The sequence below is a fragment of the Myripristis murdjan genome, chromosome 13, assembly GCF_902150065.1.
Source record: "Myripristis murdjan chromosome 13, fMyrMur1.1, whole genome shotgun sequence".
In the NCBI taxonomy this organism is placed as follows: Eukaryota; Metazoa; Chordata; class Actinopteri; order Holocentriformes; family Holocentridae; genus Myripristis; species Myripristis murdjan.
Genome location: NC_043992.1, coordinates 23,697,720 through 23,716,863, shown reverse-complemented (window position 1 = coordinate 23,716,863; position 19,144 = coordinate 23,697,720). Strand labels below are relative to the sequence as shown.

The window sequence follows — 19,144 nt, the reverse complement described above, 5'->3', positions numbered from 1 at the left end:
TGTTGTGCTGAGGGGTTTTGTTGTTTGATCAGATAATGTCCTGACACCAAATAGTTGCCTAGGTAACACTGTATATTAAAGTCCCTGTAATAAGAGTTAGTTAACAGGTAATAAGGCCCATAGAAGTCCTTATAAGATGCTTATTAACATTAATAACAGTAATGAGATTATGCAATTGTTAATAATGGCATCTTAGACACTTTTATTGTTTGATTATAAGACATTTATAAGAACTTATAAGAAACATGTTAACGGTTTATAGACTGCTTAATAACATTAATAAAATCCTTATGGGTTTTTTGTAATAGCACTACAAACACAGTTCTTGAGTCTTACTTAGATATCATGATATTGTTGAAAATGTGTTTGAAAATATATATATATTTTGCTTTATTAAGGTTAAAAAACTTTATTATTCATTAATTAGCAGTAAACTATGCACTTATTAACAGTTAACTAAGCTTTTTGTTAACTAAGTTAACTAAGCAGCTGTCGTATCTAAAGTGAGAACAGTGCCTTATTAAATTGTTTAGTGTACACTTATTAACAGTCAGCTATGCTGGTTGATAAAATGTGAATAAAAAGTTTCATATAAATGCAGTGTTTTAACATTGAAGCACCAACACACTTTAAGACAGTTCTTTGAAAAAAACTTTCCATCATTTTCAGGTACATGGCAGCCACAGAGAACCTTTTATAAACCATAGCCTCAAAAAAATAGAACAATTAAAAATCACTGCTTTAGCCAACAGAATTGGTTATGAAAAAAATGAAGTTTATTCAGAGTATGAATGTGGATAGTTGTTGTTCAGATGAGAGTCTGGTTTCCAAAAAAAAAATGCATCTTCATCAGCCAAAGTGGTGATTTTTTAAAAAAAAAAAATATATATATATTTTGAAAAGAAATAAAGGGGATTTCTCTTTGCTTTCAGAGGGTTAATGGAGCATGAAGTCATTTTTCACAGTCAAACTGAGTGGCTCTTAGTTTGAGCTGTGAGTTTGTCACAAAGGATAAATGTGAACCCTGAGGCTCGACCGCTTGAGAACGGCTGCTTTAAGTGATGGACTTGAACATCCTCCTCTCCTGATCCATCTGTTTCTTTGTTCGTCTCTCTCTCTGTTCCCAGTTCTCCAAAGAGGCTCTAGCAAATATTTATTCAGCGTACATAGACAACTTTCTCAATGCCAAAGATGCTGTGAGGATCGCCAAGGAGGCCAAGCCAGCGTTCCACAAGTTTCTGGAGGTAAGTCTTACCACTCAGTCACAGTGCATCCTGGTGTGTGTGTGTGTGGATGTTTCAGTACGTTTGTTTGAAATAGTTGAGTATCTGGAAACCAGTTCACGAATGTTTCCTGGACTGGTGATCTTTTAACCAGTATTTACACCACAGGACACAAACTCTCCACTGTAACTATGGCAGTTTGTAGATCTGTTGATACCAACAAAATGGCCTCAACAAAAAGTTAACCCGCCCTCACTTTTCAGCTCAAGATTTCTGCAGAAATTCATTTGTAGTTTATTGCTCTCCAGTGTCACTTGTTTTCCTGGACCTGTATGTGTGAGGAAGAGGTGCTGAAGTCCTCGATGTTTTCTTTAAATTTAATCATTGAACTTTCCCTAAAGTAGAGCGATAGAAATATGGGAATATTTTGGCAAAGTGTCTTGCTTTGTGGAACAAAACACTTTGACATTACTAAAATAAATTTATGAATGGGAAATACAACATAAATTGTTTTTTTTTATAAATGTTGTTTGATAGATCTATCTATCTAGATCTATCTATCTAGATAGATAGATAGATAGATAGATAGATGGATGGATATATTCCAAATTTAAGCAGGTACCAAAAGCAATTTTGTCCTCATCCTCAAAAAATGGGACTTTCACTGTGGATCTATTTTGCCATCTTCTGGCAGTGAGGTGAACTGCAGCAACATTTATCATGTTAGTGACTGTGTTTAAATCTTAGGATTTTTCCCCCCTCTTTCTCTCTCTCTCTCTCTTTCTCTCTCTCTCTCTCTCTCTCTCTCTCTCTCTCCAACAGCAAAACATGCGTGAGAACAAGGAGAAACAGGCCCTGGGTGATCTGATGATTAAACCTGTGCAGAGGATTCCTCGATATGAGCTGCTGGTGAAGGTGAGTCCAACCACAGCTGCTTTTGTCTCAGAACTCGCCTCATTTAATATAACTCTGCCCTGCACTTTACTGCATGGTGGTGATATCCTATGTGTTGTGAACAATTAATCAAAGTATTATCAAAATCACAACATGGCCAAGTGCAAAACACAGATCACAGGAGATTAAACTTTTTTGCCAAATATAAAATGACAATTAAGTGAAAAAATACCATTATAAATGAGGCCCTGGCCTACAAATCCCAGTCAGAACTGAACAAAAATCAAAGCATCATAACTAAAAATAAATAAATAAATAAAAATTTTAGCAAAAATGGAAATTAGAATGAAAAACCTGTCATTCCCATTTTAATCGGGAATCATATCTCAATCATAAAATCTGTCAAAATAATTGCTATGTGAATTTTTTTTCCATATGTACCTAGATTTTTATGTGTCTGTCACACTTCACTAAAATGGTTCAGAGAATGATGATTGTGTCTCTCATGTGCTCGTGTTTGTGTGTGTGTGTGTGTGTGTGTGTGTGTGTGTGTGTGTGTGTGTGTGTGTGTGTGTGTAGGACTTGCTGAAACACACTCCGGAGGACCACCCAGACCACCAGTTCCTCCTGGACGCACAGAGGGACATCAAGCGGTTGGCAGAGAAGATCAATAAGGGCCGTCGCTCGGCTGAGGAGGCGGAGAGGGAGGCCCGGGTCATCCAGGAGATCGAGGCCCACATAGAGGGAGTCGAACATGTGAGACTCCTGTGTTTGTTGTAAATGTATCTGCAGAAACACGTGCCATACAGTATGCAGAGCTGATGTTTGTCTGTTTATGCTGTTGATTTATTACATATCATTACAATAGTACATGGCAGTAAAATGAATGTTACTAGGAAAAAAAGAAATGAAAAATACATTTTAGCTCACTGTTCTAATGATTTTGATTATTATGGGGCTTCAGTAGATACTATCTTTGTAAAAAAAAAAAAAAAAAACTCACAGCTATAAAAATAGGATTATAGCTGTTTTCATGGTAGGAAATGACTGTTACCTTTCTCTCTCTCTCTGTGTGTGTGTGTGTGTGTGTGTGTGTGTGTGTGTGTGTGTGTGTGTGTGTCAGATTCTGAACCCCCAGAGGAAGTTCCTGAGACAGGAAATGGTCATGGAGGCGGTAAGAAATGTTCTCCAAACTGACAGTAATTTGTGAAAAGCAGCGGGTGGGGGCTTGGGGTTGGAGTCCTATGGAAAAAAAAAAAAAAAAAGATCCATGAACTAATCCATGAAGACAAAATAAATACCTTAGTTCATCTCATTATTTTTAGATTTAATTTACAAAATTTAAACAGATAATATAATAAATAAACCCTGCTCTTACTGTGTTACCAACCGAAGTCAGAGAAAATGTGCATTCATGTATTTGGAGGGAAAACTGAATGAGGAGTGAGTTACAGGAGGTTTCATGTCAGTAATTAGTAAACAGAATGACTTAGCCACTTAAACCTTCTGAGTATCTCTCTCCCTCTCTCTCTCTCTCTCTCTCTCTCTCTCTGTGTAGAAGACAGTGGGTGGCAAGAAGGACCGCTCTCTCTTCCTCTTTAGCGATCTGATTATCTGCACCACACTCAAGAGGAAGTCCGGCTCCTTAAGACGCAGTTCCATGAGCCTGTATGTAACCCGTACACACACACACACACACACACACACACACACACACGTGGGAATATCCACACAAAGGTATACATGGATTAGCCGCATATAGAAGCGTTAATTTACACTGACTCTCACATACAAGACATTCAGACATCAGCTTTGTCTCAAGACCCACATTTTTCGCTTCACCAAGCGGCCAAATGAGTTATGTATTTCCGGGAATCAGCCAAAGTGTGTAAGTAGGTGTAAAGATTGCAAATGCTTGGGACACACTTGGCGAAAGGAGGATGCAGCAGGTACTGGCCTTTGTGATCCAAGAATCAAATAAAGAGGATACATGTTAAAGAGGCCCGAATACTGATTCAAACTTGAAAACCAATTGGGTTGGCCAGAATCATAAATACATACATGAAAAAGACATAAATGCAAGAGAAGAAAAAATAGATCACATTTTGAATAATTTATATTGTCCATTGTCCATTAATAGAGGATAATGTCGGGGTTATTTGTATAGGAATGTTTTCTTGCTTGTCAATTTGCCGCTCCTTTCTTTCTGCATACAAACTCCTCATGAATTGTGGGATATATGGGCATTTTTAGGCCTGGGACGGTGCTCCACATGTACTCTGTGGCACATGAACTCAAGTGTAGGAACTGGGACAAAAACTGCATGAACTGACACACAAACTCAGTGGCCACTTTATTAGGCCCACCTGTACAGTCTAATACAATCCAATACAACTGTTCTGCCATAAAGTTTACCTTTATGATCCCTGTAATGCTCAAGTTTTCTTTTTGTCACAGTAATAGAGGTGTTCATTCACTTCTATGTTTGGCTTTGAGCCCATAGTTAGTGGTGCTGTTGTACTGGACTGCATTTTATTGACAGATGTTTCCAATATTCTGTCCCCCTCATGTATAATAAATAGGAAGGACAAAAAAATTAGAAACACCTCTCAACATAATGTAGTCCAGAACAAGACCTCTGCAAACGGCAACCTTAATAATAATAATAATTCTCCACAATGTCAACAAAAACTGAACATTATAAACTTTGTTAAAAGGTAGATTTATGGCAGAGCTGTTGGATTGAACTGCATTAGATTGTACAGGTGAAGCTGATAAAGTGGAAAGCCAACACACACAACCACAACACACTTGCTCACAGAGCATGAGCCCAGCTACACCGCCCCCTGGTGATGAGCAACAAACATACAGATGTTATGATCTCACAACTTTTCCCCTCTGTCTCAATCCTCTTTTTTCCCATTCACATCTGTTTTTCTTACTCTCTCTCTCTCACACTCAGGTACTCTGCAGCGAGTGTGATTGATACTTCCAGTAAATATAAGTTTCTGTGGAAGTTGCCTTTAGAGGACGTGGAGATGGTGAAGAGTAAGTGTCACTTTATTTGATTATGTTTTGCTGGTGGATAGCACGCGCAATGGAAATGTTTGGTTTTCTTCTCCTCAATAAAACTGAAATAACACTGCACATAGTGTGATTCATTTGTTGAGTGGGTTTTATGACCCTTGGGATCATAAAACCTGTTTTCCAAAACACTATCATTTCCAATAAACATCTGTGTCAGTGAAAACAGAAGCCATTTGGTGTTTTTATTTCTGGAGAAAAAAATAATAATAGTCGAATTGATCTGTATGATATTTAAATAATGAAATGTACCTTTTTTGTGATAAGATATTTCATTTTTCCTCATGTGGGCTTGCAGTTCTTAAATAGCCTTGTTATTTTACGATCGTGTGGAAATGTTTTTTAAGGAAATTGTCCCTGTGGTTCACTGACTGTTTTGCCTTCTCCACTCAGGCTCCACCCAGGCAACCAACAAGGAGAGCATCCAGAAGATGATTAGTCGATTAGATGAGGATCTCAGCACACTGGGTCAGATCAGCAAACTGTCCGAGACTCTCAGTTTCCCACACCAGGTATTGTGTACAAACACACACTTTGACTGGATACGTGTTTCATCCTCACCTCTTTTGTGTCTCAGCCCTTTCCTCTTTTCCTTTACCTATCCATCCTTCCCTCCTACACCTGTGAAATCGCCTGTTAAGTTCATTTTGTATCTGTTCTTTCTTTGTCCTCCTCTCTGCCTCCGTCTGTCTCAGTCCCTGGACGAAGTGATAAAGGATCTGATGGCCTCGGTGCACAGGGAGCTGTCAGACAAGCAGTCTTTAGCCTTCAGCATGACCTTCCTCCCCACCAAGCTGGAGCTGACCACCGCCTCGGCCGAGAGCAGCTTCGTGTTCGAGTTCAGCTCGCCCGACGCGCGCTCCAACTTCGAACAGGCCTTCGAGGAAGCCAAGAAGAAGCTAGGTGAGAAAAGCAGCTTTACAGTGAGACAGAGTATTGCGAGAAAAACAGTGATGCCTGCTGCTTACACATGTGCTCAGTTTGGAGGGCAGGAGTTTCTGCATGTGGTGCTTCCATTTAGAAATGTGTTAAGTGTAGATTTTTTATGTCCATTGCTAAATATTTAAAACATGGACAAAACAACATCATAGAAATTTTATCTTAACATTTATAAGGAAAGGTCCTAACTCAGAGGTTTTCTATAAGTGATTTTGCAGGGGTTTTTTTAGAGTGTAGCTCTTAATGTTTCTGATTTGAATCTATAAGTTCGAGGAGTTACTGCACCACATAAATGACTTGGACTTATTTTTATGTGTCATGTTTGTCTAGCTATGAACAAGGACCAGTGGGACCCAGAGTTCCTCAAGGCCATCCCCATAATGAAGACACGCAGTGGAATGCAGGTGAGAGCGACTGAGAAAATCATTTGTCAGTGGCGGGGACAAATTACTGCTCTGTGTGCAGTCGTAAAACCTTCACTTTTCCTGCCACACTGCAGGCTTTTGTTGAAAATAAGAATGTCTTCTTATATAGCTCAGATAAATAAGCCAAGCTGAAGGTGAACATAATAAGTCATGGCAGTTAAAGCAAATAAGTTGAGATCCAGACGGTCAAACACGCGTGTTGGTCCAAACCTTGGCAACGTGCACTCATGTTAACTGCATTTTGCAACCATGTTCAGCAGTCACATCAATATCAATCAGTTCCACTCATTTATTTTTGTTTCTCTGCAGTTCTCCTGTGCCTCTCCCAGCCACAGCTGCCCTGACAGTGGCTGTGAGGTGTGGGTCTGTAACAGCGATGGATACGTAGGACAGGTGATACATTCATTGGCCATATGCGTTCACTAAACAGCAGATGCTTTTACCACTGTCGGTAGCTATTCTTAAAAGTGTCAGCTATTGAAAAAAGTATATGGTATCTAAATTGATTGTCACCTGCAGCATATCCTTACATAAAGTAGGGGAAAAAAGCTTTTGTCTAGCGTGTGGAGAAACAGGCTCAGAAACTGTATTTAATTTCGTCTGTAGGTGTGTCTGCTGAACATCAAGGACGAGCCCACAGTCGAAGCTTGTATTGCTGTCTGCTCTGCCAGGATCATCTGTATTGCTGCTGTGCCAGGCCTCAAGGGGAGGTCAGTGCACACATTCAAACACACACACACACACACACCTGGAACTGATACAGCTGGCACTCTAACCTTATTGTCAGTTTGATGGCACAACAGTCCAAACATCGGACACTGGCTGAGCCTGATTGGTTCGCTGACTCTTTCTGATCTGAACCCTTTGTGTCGTGTGCCATCGGCCAATCACTGTTGTGAATTCCTTCATCTCCTAGGGATCGTGGAGCAGAGCCTTCACATGCCCCGCCCCCTGGTGCATCTGGCCACGCCCACTCCCAGCAGCAGCTCCATATATCCATATCTCATTCATCACTGGAGCTGACGGAGCAGCCACGAGGTTGGTCCAAAAGTTTTCCTCAACCTGACAAGGGAATACAACTTGTGAAGTGCACAGTGTAGAGAAGGAGAGAAATTTCCTTTAATTATTGCTTTCAAATTTTTGCAGTTGTGATTCAGGTGACTTTTTTTTTTTTGTATATATGCTAGCAGTTTGGAATTTATCTTTTCATTTTTTATCTTCCTTGGAAAGAATATAATTATAGTTTGCATACAATAATCACTGATTGTATATAAGTAGAGATTGATTTGAGTGATTGATTGATTGATTGATTGATTGATTGATTGATCCCAGGAGCGGGGGCGGAGCTTGTTCCGTTTGACAGTGACGACACAGATGACGAGGATTCTCCCAGCCCCTCCTCCACCCTGCAGAGCCAAGCCAGTCATTCCACCATATCGTCCAGCTATGGCAGTGAGTGAAATCACTCTGCATTCACGTCACACACACATACACACGCACGCGCACGCACACACACACATGCCCCTTTTCCACCAGAAAAAACCTGGTGCTAGTTCGGAGCTGGTGCTAGAGCCGGTGCTTAACTGGTGCCAACGAAGAACCGGTTTGCTTTTCCACCGGCCAAGAGCAAAGTGGAGCCAAGTCAGAGCCACGTCATGACGTCTTCGGAAAACGTAATGACGGGTGCGCGAGACGCCCGCTCAGAATCACAATAACCATCATGAATGAATGAATGAATGATACTTTATTAATCCGCTGCAGGAAATTACATTGTCACGGCAGCTTCATCACGTCAACACACATAAAACTGCACACTCATACAGTCCAGCGGCTGCAGCGTCTCTGTCTCTGTCCGCCCGTCCTGTCCTGAAGCCGGTGAGACTGATCAGTGAGTCGGGGATGATGTTCGTGAGCCGCGTCTCAGTCAAGCATATAATGCTGCTTTCCCGATACAGTTTCTGGCCCCGGGTGGAGCAGGATCTGGATTTATTAGCGATGCAAATACTGCGTGTGTCTTTACAAGCCTACGTTTCAATACAGAGGCGAAAAACACAATTATTGCCGGCTACCTGTCGGATTCGCGATCGGAACGAATGACAGCGATGTTTAGTTATAAAACGGGTGCTTCTCACCCTTAAATGTAATTTGCCGAGCCGCGTTCCATGCCGCTGTAAAATCAGTATAACCCACGGCTTCTCGGGGATTATTGTTTATGTTTATAGCGTTCGCAGTTCCTGTTTTGTTTTGTAACCCCGCCCACCAATGACGCGGTGGGCCGCGTCATCGGTTCTTTCTCTGGCTCCTGTTTAGCCCCTGCTCGGAGTCGGTGCTTGCCTAGCACCAGTTTGGAACCAGTTTGGCACCAGTTTGGCCCCAGCTCGGGCGGTGGAAAACCAAAAAACTGGTGCTAAGTCAGGCACCGGCTCCGAACCAGCCCTGGTGGAAAAGGGGTAACAGTCTGTCTCAGTGTCTCACACTCTCATCCAATGTCCCACAGACGAGGAGGGCCCAGGCTCAAAGGACATGGCTACAGAGACCACCAGCAGCGAGGAGGAGCAGGAGTTCCCTGTGAGCAGCTCCTATGGAGCTCCAGGGGTGTTGGGGGGTGTTGGAGGAGTTCGTACCCACACAGAGAGCCCCATGGACGGCCGCGCCATGCGTCGCTCCTCCCGGGGCTCGTTCACCAGGGCCAGCCTGGAGGACCTGCTCAGTATCGACCCCGAGGCATACCAGAGCTCAGTGTGGCTGGGCACGGAAGACGGATGGTGTGTGGTGCACACATACACACACACACACACACACATGCAAACACACACACACTCATGCACACACACACAGGCACACACACAATTTTCCTACTTATTTGTCATATAATTATCATGTTAGTAGCTCCTATGAGGATTTTAAATGCCTGCTAGAACCCACTGTGACTCTACTCCAAGGATGAAATTATACAAATGGATGTATTTTATGCACATTATATAAAGATACAAGTGTGTGTGTGAATAAACGGTGATGTTTCTACATGTTGAATGGCTTTCATGGGGTCTGAGGCCTTGAGAAATGCTTGACCAATCAAGAGTCATGTAAACCAGGTGTATGGACACTAATTTACAGTATACATGCCAATAACCCCCCCTACAAACACACACACACACACAAATTATGAGGTTCTTAATCTATTTTTTCAAATGTAGGAACAGCTACCTTGTTTGTAGTCGGTGTGTTGTATCAAGCCTTCACTTCCTTTTGCTTCTCTTTCTGTCAGCATCCATGTGTATCAGTCCTCAGACAACATCCGCAACCGTAAAAACAGCATGAAGATGCAGCACTCAGCCTCCACTCTCTGTATTCTGTGAGTCTACTGTTTTCTACTTTCACAAAGTATTATTTCTGTTGTGTTAGACAGTGTGAAGTGTACAGTGACAGAGATGGTCGGAGACAGAGGTAGGAAATACAGCAAACAGAGATGAGTATGACTCCCTGTCTGTCTCTTATCACTGTTCACTTTCTTATGAAGCACACTACGAACACAAATATATAAATCACTTAAAGTGTAAATCTGCATGCTCGTTATTATTTCTGGTTTAAGTCATATAAGTTATATTGCTCTTGTCCTCTCTCATTTATGTCTTCCCTTTTCCACCTTCAGATATTTGGACAACAAAGTGTTTGTGTCCCTGGCCAATGGAGAGGTCATCGTCTATCAGAGGGAAGCAGGTAAGCTGTGATGACGGATGAAAAAGATAAAATATTAAACGCTTTCAGCTGCATTTACTTTGTAGTATTTCTCTTTCAGATTGCCGGTACTGTGGAGGCCTGCTATTCTGAATCCAGTCAAAATGCAAATTTGTAACATGTTGATTATTATATTATAATTTTGTATCAAAAATACAGAAAATGACACCTGTATACAAATAAGACTGCACAAAATTTGTATTTTAAAAGCCTCCACCCTCTGGTCAAAGTGTGCACCGTTCATAGAATATATTTTGAATGCTGAGGGTCAGATAATCGCAATTGTCTTGTAAACCACCTGAGCAGGTAAAATATTGATGGTTTGACTGTTCCTTTTCCCAGCTGTTCCCTAATCAACCTGCCATGTACCTCCACCCTCTTTGCTGTTTGCAGGCAGCTTCTGGGACCCGCAGTCTTCTCAGACATTAGTTCTGGGCACTCCCAGTAGCCCCGTCACCAAAATGGTTCCTGTGGGAGGGAAGCTTTGGTGTGGGTCACAGAACAGAATCCTCATTATCAACACTACTACACTGGTACAAGAGGTAGGTGGATAGATGGGTAGAAGAATGGATGGACAGGCTGACAGAGGGGAGAGAGGGATGATGGATGTGTGTAGATTTGTAGATAAATGTGGATAACAGAACATTATGTCAAGAAACACTTTTCACACACATATCCAGCACAAAAGTCTGCTGTGATTGGTCCTCATGTACACACAAACGTGTCATTTGTCACATGGCTATACATTGTTGACACGGATTTTACAGTTCAAATTCACGCTGCCGCACTCTGAGAACGTTCCTGTTAATTTCACTCAGCCCCAAGCAAAATTAGAATTACAACCAGATGGACCAATGAACCTGAACCCAGGAACAAAGTAGGCTAGTTTAACACTACTCTGTCTCACTTTCCCCGCCATCAATCTCCTCCTCTCCTCTATTTCTCTCTCCCTCCTTCTTCAGCACTGGTTCCAGGTGGGCACAGACAGCAGTCGGTGTGTGACGTGCATGGTGGCGTACGGCCAGGGTGTGTGGCTGGCATTGCAGGGCAGCGCCCAGGTCAGACTGTACCACGCTCAGACCTGGGAGAGCCTCACAGAGGTGGATGTGGCACCTGCTGTGCACAAGATGCTCGCTGGTAACACACATGAAATAAAATGCACACACACACACAGGTTTCTAAATGCATATACACACAGAAAGACAAGGTAGAGCCTTACAGAAGAAGGGTAGACAGCAAGGTGCTCCTTCTGACTGCATATGAGCAAGCATGCAAATACAACAAATACTTGTTCAAAAAACCTTTATTAGCATGGCAGTAATTGTGTAAAAAAGAACTCTATCCCTCTCCCACCACTTTGTGTCCTTCCTCCCTTACCTTCTCTCATCCCACCATCATCCCCTTCCACCCCCTGCTTCCTCCCCTGTCTTATCCCATCCTCCCTTTTCCTTCTCTCCGCCCCAGGTTCAGATGCGATTATCCGGCAGCACAAGGCAGCCTGTCTGAGAATCACAGCACTGCTGGCCTGTAAGGATCTGCTGTGGATCGGCACAAGTGCAGGTACAAAACCCGTAAAAGTCAGTGAAGGAAAATTAGTTTTACGTAATTTGAAGGCTTTAACAATACAAATATTGTAAAGGTGAACATTCCTAAGGATATTTCTAAGAATATCTGCGACTAAAAATGAAGCTGACAGTGATCAACATTCAAATACATTCATGACTTCATTGGCTGAGAGATTATAAGCATTTCATCACTGCTTTGGTCCACTGTATTATAAGCAAGTCAATTATCTTAATGGAAATCATATTGTAGAACAGATTTTGTACCCCTCATTAATTAGCATCAGTTAAGTCAGTTTGATATTCTTTGGCTTAAGGTTTTAACCGGATGTTTCTTTGCAGGGGTGGTCCTCACCCTGGCTATCCCAGCAGTGAGCTCAGGAACCGTGGCCAGCATGCTGAAATCTCCCCTGGCGCCAATGGGCTCGGCTCACGGACACACGGGTCACGTCCGGTTCCTAACATCAATCGAACTGCCAGAAGGGTTTGACGTGAACTTCCCTCCTCAGCCAAGCGACTGCGCAGGTGGCCACTACAGTTGCGCTTCAGCCATGCTGATTTTATCAATAATCACTGAATCAATTACATTTCATACCCAACTTTTCAGTAAAAACCAGACCAGATTACACATAACTCTACATCTCAGTGACATACATATAATGTCAAGGCTCTGTTCTAGATAACATTTCATGGCATTTATTGACCCTTAACCTCACCTCTCTGTCTCCCAGGCAACCAGTCCCAGTGCAGCAGCACAGCTGACGGGAGCCTCCAGAGACGAGACTCCAAGCGCCGCCGAGCTTCTGCCCACCTTCCCCCCAAGACAAATCAGCTAGTCATCTCTGGGGGCGACGGCTACGAGGACTTCAGACTGACCAATAGCAGCGAGACAGTCGGGCGGGACGACAGCACCAACCACCTGCTGCTCTGGAGGGTCTGAGCCCACGGTCCTGGTCTGAAGTGTTTCGCCCAACCCAGCTGAGAACAGCACACAAGCCTTCTCCTTTTCCCCCTCTGACTCCTCACCTTTCAGTGGTGTTTTTTTTTTTTCTTTTTTTTTTTTTCGTCTTCTGCTCAGTCCGCTGGTCTCTATGTGCATATGGGTGTCAGCTCCCTCCCTGGAGTAACTAATGAAAATCTTCACTTCAAAACAAGTTTCTTGTGTTACCATGTTTCTGATGGTGTGCTTTGTTCCTCACTGAGTGGTGTTCGTCCATGTTTATGTGTTTTTTTTGGCACTGGATGTATACTGCACACTCTTTGCGAGTATTGTCCAGTCTAGAAAGGTGTTATGAAACTCAGCCTTCACTGACAGAGAAACGGAAGACAAGAGAGAAACCTTTTAACGATCACTCTTTCAAACTTTCTCAGTTGGACATATGGTGAGAAAATAAGAGGACAAGAATGATGAAGGGATGAAGAGAAAATTGACAGAAAAGAGACTTGAACTCAGTATGTCATCGCACATAAAGTTGAATGGAAAAGAAAAATGACTTTGAAGTGAACTGGGACATGGGTTGAACCTGTAGTTGTGTTTAATATTCTCCTTTTTTGGACTTGGACATCAGATCTTCACTCCATCATCACTGCATCTTAACCTAAACCACAGACAAACAACCTCCTGATGGTCAGGGGGAAAAAATCCCATGAAATTATAGTAATATATATCTATGAATGAAAAATTAAGTGAGAGGTTCCGACTTCGCCTGTAGTTTGTGACTGCGTCTCCCAACAGTTTTTTTGTGGCGTACAGACCAGTAAAATCGTTTGTTTCATATTGCAAGGTTTTTTGCAGCCAGAGCCCAAGATGAGCCCAGAGGTCGGGTTGACATCTGCAAGCTTTTAAAGGAGAAAAAGATATGAGGAGGTGTCTTTCTCCCTAAAAGTGATTGGCCAGCCTCAAGTCTGGATAATGATGCCCTAACAGCAGGTCAGAGATCAGATCCTGCTGGCCCCATTCTTTAACACTGTAGGGATGAAATAATATCTACTCCTCAATCAATGCTTATGTATGGGAAGACTGCTAGAAAACCCTTCCCCATTCTTATATGGAGGGAGTAAAGAAGACTATCATTAAAGTGCAATATATGGCAAGGGTACCTAACGAGATTATAGACACATGCATACAGTAACACACATTTAAACACAGCCTTCACTCACTGAGTCAAAACACACATCTCTCCATTGCATAATGCAGAGACACACTTATATTTTTCCTCAGATAATCATAATATATCCTTTAATTACTCGTATTTTTATACCGGCTTAAGATGATATGAAACGAGATGAGGCAGCGTCCCACTACTGGAGTTAAGTAGGAGAAAAAGTGCATTGCAGACTTTCCTCTTATAGATAACTATGCCAAAGTCTTGTATTTGTAAAAGTCACAACATTTAGGAGTCTGAAACTACTTTTTGTTGCCAAGAAATTTCAGCCAAAACTCCCACTGGCTGGAATTGTATTTGTTGAGCATCGTATCAGGAAGGAAAATCGGGAAACTATTGATGATTTCAACAGCAGTCTTTTTCTAGATGACGCAGGGCTGTGGTAGCAAATAAAGATACTTATGTACAGTATTTATGGTTTTGATTTTAGCTCCTCCTTTTGCAGCACTTAATTTATAGATGATGTAGCTTTCACTATTTCTTGTGGATTGAGGAACAGGAGGCCCCCCGACATACATGCCAGAGAAGTAGTAAGGTGCAGTTTGGCTTGGACAGACAGACACACACACACACACACACACACATGCACACACATGCACATACATATACAAACACTAACTTTAATATTGATGGCTATAATAAAGATAGATGTGTGTGTGTATGGGTAAGTGAGAAGGGAGGGAGGTGGCGAGCGAGAAGGATGTAGGTCAGAAGGACAAATGTTGAGCAGCTGCACGTGCCTTTAGCAGGCTAGAAGTTAAGCCATCACTCGCACATACACGCACACACACACACACACACACACACACACACACACAGTGAAAAATCAGCCGATGTCTTTGAAGTGAAGGGTGACTGACTTATACACACGCATTATACACTTAGCCATCAGGCTTTGGGGTCAAGCTGTAATTGCTTTTGATCCCTCCTAGCCTTGAAAGCCTCACTGTACCTTTACCAACCATCTGGGCGCTTCACCTCACCTTTCCCCACTTCCAAACGTACAGGCATTAGGTTAACTCTCCCACTGTGATAACGAGAGGGGCTAACAGCTAAGAGGATTAGCTGGCCACTTTGATAGCTGTTTGCTGCTAACTAGTTTGCAAGCTCCCTGCTCCCTGCACAGTAGCTGCATGTGTTAAGTGGAAAGGCCTATGTTTGTATATCTACAAGTGTTCGTTTAGTGTGAGAAAAGGACAGCTCCCAGTCTATTTTGGGATTTTCTGCCCACTATGAAAGCAAAATCCCAATCAGCTGGTGGCCTGTGAAGGGTATACAGAGCGCCGATGAGACATGTTAGCAAGGTCCTGTAACTTAGAGGTAGCAGATACGTGTTTTTTAAAATGTTGTGTATGATTCACTACACTGACGTAATGTGTTCCCAGTGCCAAGAGCTTTCCTTGGGCAAGTTACCTATGAAAATATACCTTTGCTGGCTGTACAGGACAAAGTAGACGTCCCTACAGGTTGGAATGTAGCACATTTTCTGTGAACAGTGAGAAGATGTGGGTGTTGAAAGCGATGTCTGTGTGTTATCTCTGCCTATGCCAGCATCTCTGGGGCGCTGTGAGTCGGGCGCCAAAATGGGTCGTGGGCGCCTTGCTGGTGGGTCCCTGGAAGACAAGAGTGCTAGTGTGTTTTTTTTTTTTTTACAAGCTGGGTCTCCGGGTCGAGCCAAATTTCTGAGGGTCCCATGTTAAAATCGTTCTATGAAAACCTGTGGCTGCTTGCTTGTGTTGACAGTATGTAACTAAAACACAGCAAACTGCCACCAGGGTTGGAGGCAAATAACTCTCAATTAAGCAAATTCAAGTAGTAGATTTTCATCACAATCTGAACATTTGCTATTCAAAAAAAAAATGTAATTTACTCAGTAGTGGCATTAAAACAAAGAAGAAATGATTGCTCAATCATTAACAGATAATGTAAGAAAAGAGATGAAGTGACTCAGACTTGGCATGGGTTTTCCACACACAAGCACACACTACATCTTAGATATGAAGTATAAAAAAACAAAACAAAACAAAAAAAAAGTCATGCTGAATTTACCACGACTGAGAGGGTTTGACATGTTGTGTTAGCACCACAGTGATCATTTACAGTCAGCAAATGGCAGATGTTCGCTTCATCGTAACCATCACATGAAACTCTATTGCTATCATGCTATCATCACTGTAACTTTCAGTAACTTGTAAGTAACCTCTTTATGCCCGTATGTGAACGAAGTCTTTATTGTTGTAAATATTGGTATATATTGCCTTTTTTTTCTGTAAATAGCGCACCCACGGTCCTCAATTGTTGATATGAATCTAATTGCATATTTTTATATACTTGTGTAAGGTTTTGTTTTTGTTTGTATTGTTTTTTTTTCCCCTCTGGCATGCGCTGTCAGTCACATTTAAATTATAACTGTCACAGAACTTTCTAGAAGAAGAAGAAGAAGAAGAAGAGAGAGAGACAAGATGGCCTCTGCTGTCATCAGAGCACCTGAAAGACAGAGTTTGGACGTAGCAGTTTTCAGTTGCGGCCATTTTGGCACCACTGCCGCCGCCGCTGACGTGCAGATGTGTGTGTGTGTTTTTCACCACAACTGTGTGATGGAGGGTGTCGCTTCTTACTCACAGCCAGCGCCTCTCAGTTCCCGAAGCAACGTGATGCAACCTGGTCCAAACCCTGTCTGACGGTGGCTGTGGTCGACACCTTGCAGTTGTCATGGTTACAGTACTTCAGAGTTACTTCCTGTATGTAGCTGTTCCTGTTTTGTCACTGTGGGTTCCTCTTTGTAATTAAATCAGTTCACTGGTGTCAGTCTCTGCATGTGCCTCTTTCTTGTGCTGGATTAGATTAGATTTCCACTACTTTCCACACTATATGGACTTTATAATCCAGACTAAACCCCTAACCCTGGCAGTGTAAGTGCCATGCTTTACTTGAAGAGACCACCTCATGACTGATTTAAAGGATGTGTATCTGTGTCACGGCTATGTGTGTACGTGGGCCTGTGCAAGTGTGGACGTGTTGCTAGTATCAGTCGTACTTGTAAAAACTCAAGGTGAGGCCCAGCTTTATCCAGTCACAGTCTTTTTGCACAATTCTTGATGTCAAGGTGAAAATGAAATCCAAATATGACACAAGAAATCTTTGGATCCTGTCTGTAAAAAAAAAAGAAAGAAAGAAAAAAGAAAAAAATGTCTAAAAAGTGGTGATCCAAAAAGAAATTCAAGGCATGGCATCTTAAGTATGTTCCCCCAAAAGACCTTTTGCTTTTAAAACTGGCAGCCATGTAATTAAGGCTCTTTTAACATGCGACAGTTTATCTTATTTTTGTTTTTGGGTCACTGCTTTGTTTGGCGTTTATTAGAAGTAAGACAAGGATTAATGCTTTGTCCCTGTGCCCTTGTCCTATATGAAATCCAAATACGTCTTGACCCCGGCTGTCACCAGCTACCAGTGGCTCTGAATCCAACACAGTCTCCCACCATCAAGTTTTACCAGCAGGCATCTTCTTTTTGCTCTAACCTACTGACCCACAATGAAGTGCATTGTTATGTGATATGATATCCTAAGGAAACTAAAGTGCATGAATGCAAGCTATTCAGGGCACACATACAAATGCCCCCCCCAACACACACACACACACATACACCATTTCTATACACAATTCACAACACACTCACATCTACACACGGTATTCAAAATGCACAAGACAGAGCTCTGTGTGCATGTGGTGGCTTGTGACAAAGTGGGCTGAGGGGACTGAATGTGTGTACACACTCACATGAACACACACATCCAATGAATGAAGATGGAGCAGCACAGAGCTTCCCCTGTGTCTCAGCAGAATGAGAGGATGATGCTGTGTGTCATTGACTCACACACTGACTCACTGCTGCAAAAACTTGTAGTCAGAGGGCTAGTGGAGATTTCCCTATCGACCAATCAGAGTCAGTGTAAGTGTGAAAAGGATGAGACACACCTGTCTGTTTGGCCAAAATTTTTTCACATGTTGTTTAGAGTTGTGTTTTCAAAAATCCATCTTTTTTTAAGTGGTAATTTCATACTAACACCAGTAAAAGCATCACAGTTTGACTTTCAGTCAGGCCTGTGCCAGCATGACAAGTGAAAAGCCCCCACTCAGCAGGTTGACCTCATTTGAATTAGAAGCTGCTGTTATCAGCCAATCAGGTGCCGGCATGGTAACTGTTGTGTTTTCAGATTCACTTAGCCCCACTTTCAAATTGCATCATTCATCTGCAAAGCATCATGAACGTTATTTCCATCCTGAGAGGACGTTTATTTGAACACATAAAACCTGACTAATAAGGGACCTTTAAGTTCCCACAGCTCTGATAAAATACATCTCTTGAAATTGTACTTATAGCTTCATCGTGCTGACATCTTGGACCCTGGACGGGACAGCATCTAAATACACTTCATTCAGAGCTATTGTTGGGATCCACTTCACAGGCACTGTGGCTGATAACGGTGCCAAAAGACACTTTGGCCTCTAGGCATGGGCTCTGGTTAATTCATGCTATAGATATTGGTGGATCAAACATAACCCTCCTGTTGCCTGTGTGGTTTTCATCATGGGGTTAATCCGGTCTACTGGATACAGTGTGAATATTGTTACTCTGTTTGTCTCGTGCAGACCTCTACAGTCGCTGTAGGGCCACTGGTAGTTCATGCGAGGTAAACGGTTCAAGCTCTTGTGCAAAGTGAGCCAGATGATGCCATCCGGTCCCGTTAACGCACCACTTCCTCTGCCAGTGTGTTTGTTGCTAATGTTGTGGGGACATAAATCTGTTTACACAGTCACGTTGTGGGGACTCGCCTCCCTTATGGGGACAAAAAGCAAGTCCCCGTATGTGAAAATCATTAATTTTAGGGTGAAGACTTGATTTAAAGCTAAGATAATTTTAGGGTTAGGTTAAGGTTAGGGTTAGGGTTAGGGTTAGGCAGGTAGTGGTTAGGGTTAAGGTTAGGATAGATCTCCAGGAAATGAATGTAAGTCAATGTAATGTCCTCTGAAGTGATGGAAACCAACTTGTGTGTGTGTGTGTGTGTGTGTTCCCAACAGTGAGCGACTGGTGACGAGTCAGCACAGAGGGGAG

General features: G+C 42.4%; 1 protein-coding gene across 1 annotated transcript in view; it reads left to right on the top strand.

The window, feature by feature from the left end:
- arhgef17 (Rho guanine nucleotide exchange factor (GEF) 17) overlaps positions 1–16,834 on the top strand; it is a 94,760-nt gene extending 77,926 nt beyond the window's left edge. The window contains exons 4-24 of the mRNA XM_030066279.1: positions 1,128–1,244; positions 2,046–2,138; positions 2,697–2,873; positions 3,241–3,291; positions 3,676–3,785; positions 5,080–5,165; positions 5,595–5,713; positions 5,897–6,104; positions 6,471–6,544; positions 6,875–6,958; positions 7,172–7,275; positions 7,482–7,603; positions 7,898–8,017; positions 9,063–9,330; positions 9,834–9,920; positions 10,218–10,285; positions 10,697–10,845; positions 11,266–11,440; positions 11,768–11,863; positions 12,208–12,390; positions 12,597–16,834. Of these exons, the coding sequence (XP_029922139.1) occupies positions 1,128–1,244; positions 2,046–2,138; positions 2,697–2,873; positions 3,241–3,291; positions 3,676–3,785; positions 5,080–5,165; positions 5,595–5,713; positions 5,897–6,104; positions 6,471–6,544; positions 6,875–6,958; positions 7,172–7,275; positions 7,482–7,603; positions 7,898–8,017; positions 9,063–9,330; positions 9,834–9,920; positions 10,218–10,285; positions 10,697–10,845; positions 11,266–11,440; positions 11,768–11,863; positions 12,208–12,390; positions 12,597–12,805 (2,700 nt within the window). The 3' untranslated portion in view covers positions 12,806–16,834. The remainder of the gene's footprint in view (positions 1–1,127; positions 1,245–2,045; positions 2,139–2,696; positions 2,874–3,240; positions 3,292–3,675; positions 3,786–5,079; positions 5,166–5,594; positions 5,714–5,896; positions 6,105–6,470; positions 6,545–6,874; positions 6,959–7,171; positions 7,276–7,481; positions 7,604–7,897; positions 8,018–9,062; positions 9,331–9,833; positions 9,921–10,217; positions 10,286–10,696; positions 10,846–11,265; positions 11,441–11,767; positions 11,864–12,207; positions 12,391–12,596) is intronic.
- The last annotated feature ends 2,310 nt before the right edge of the window (positions 16,835–19,144 follow it).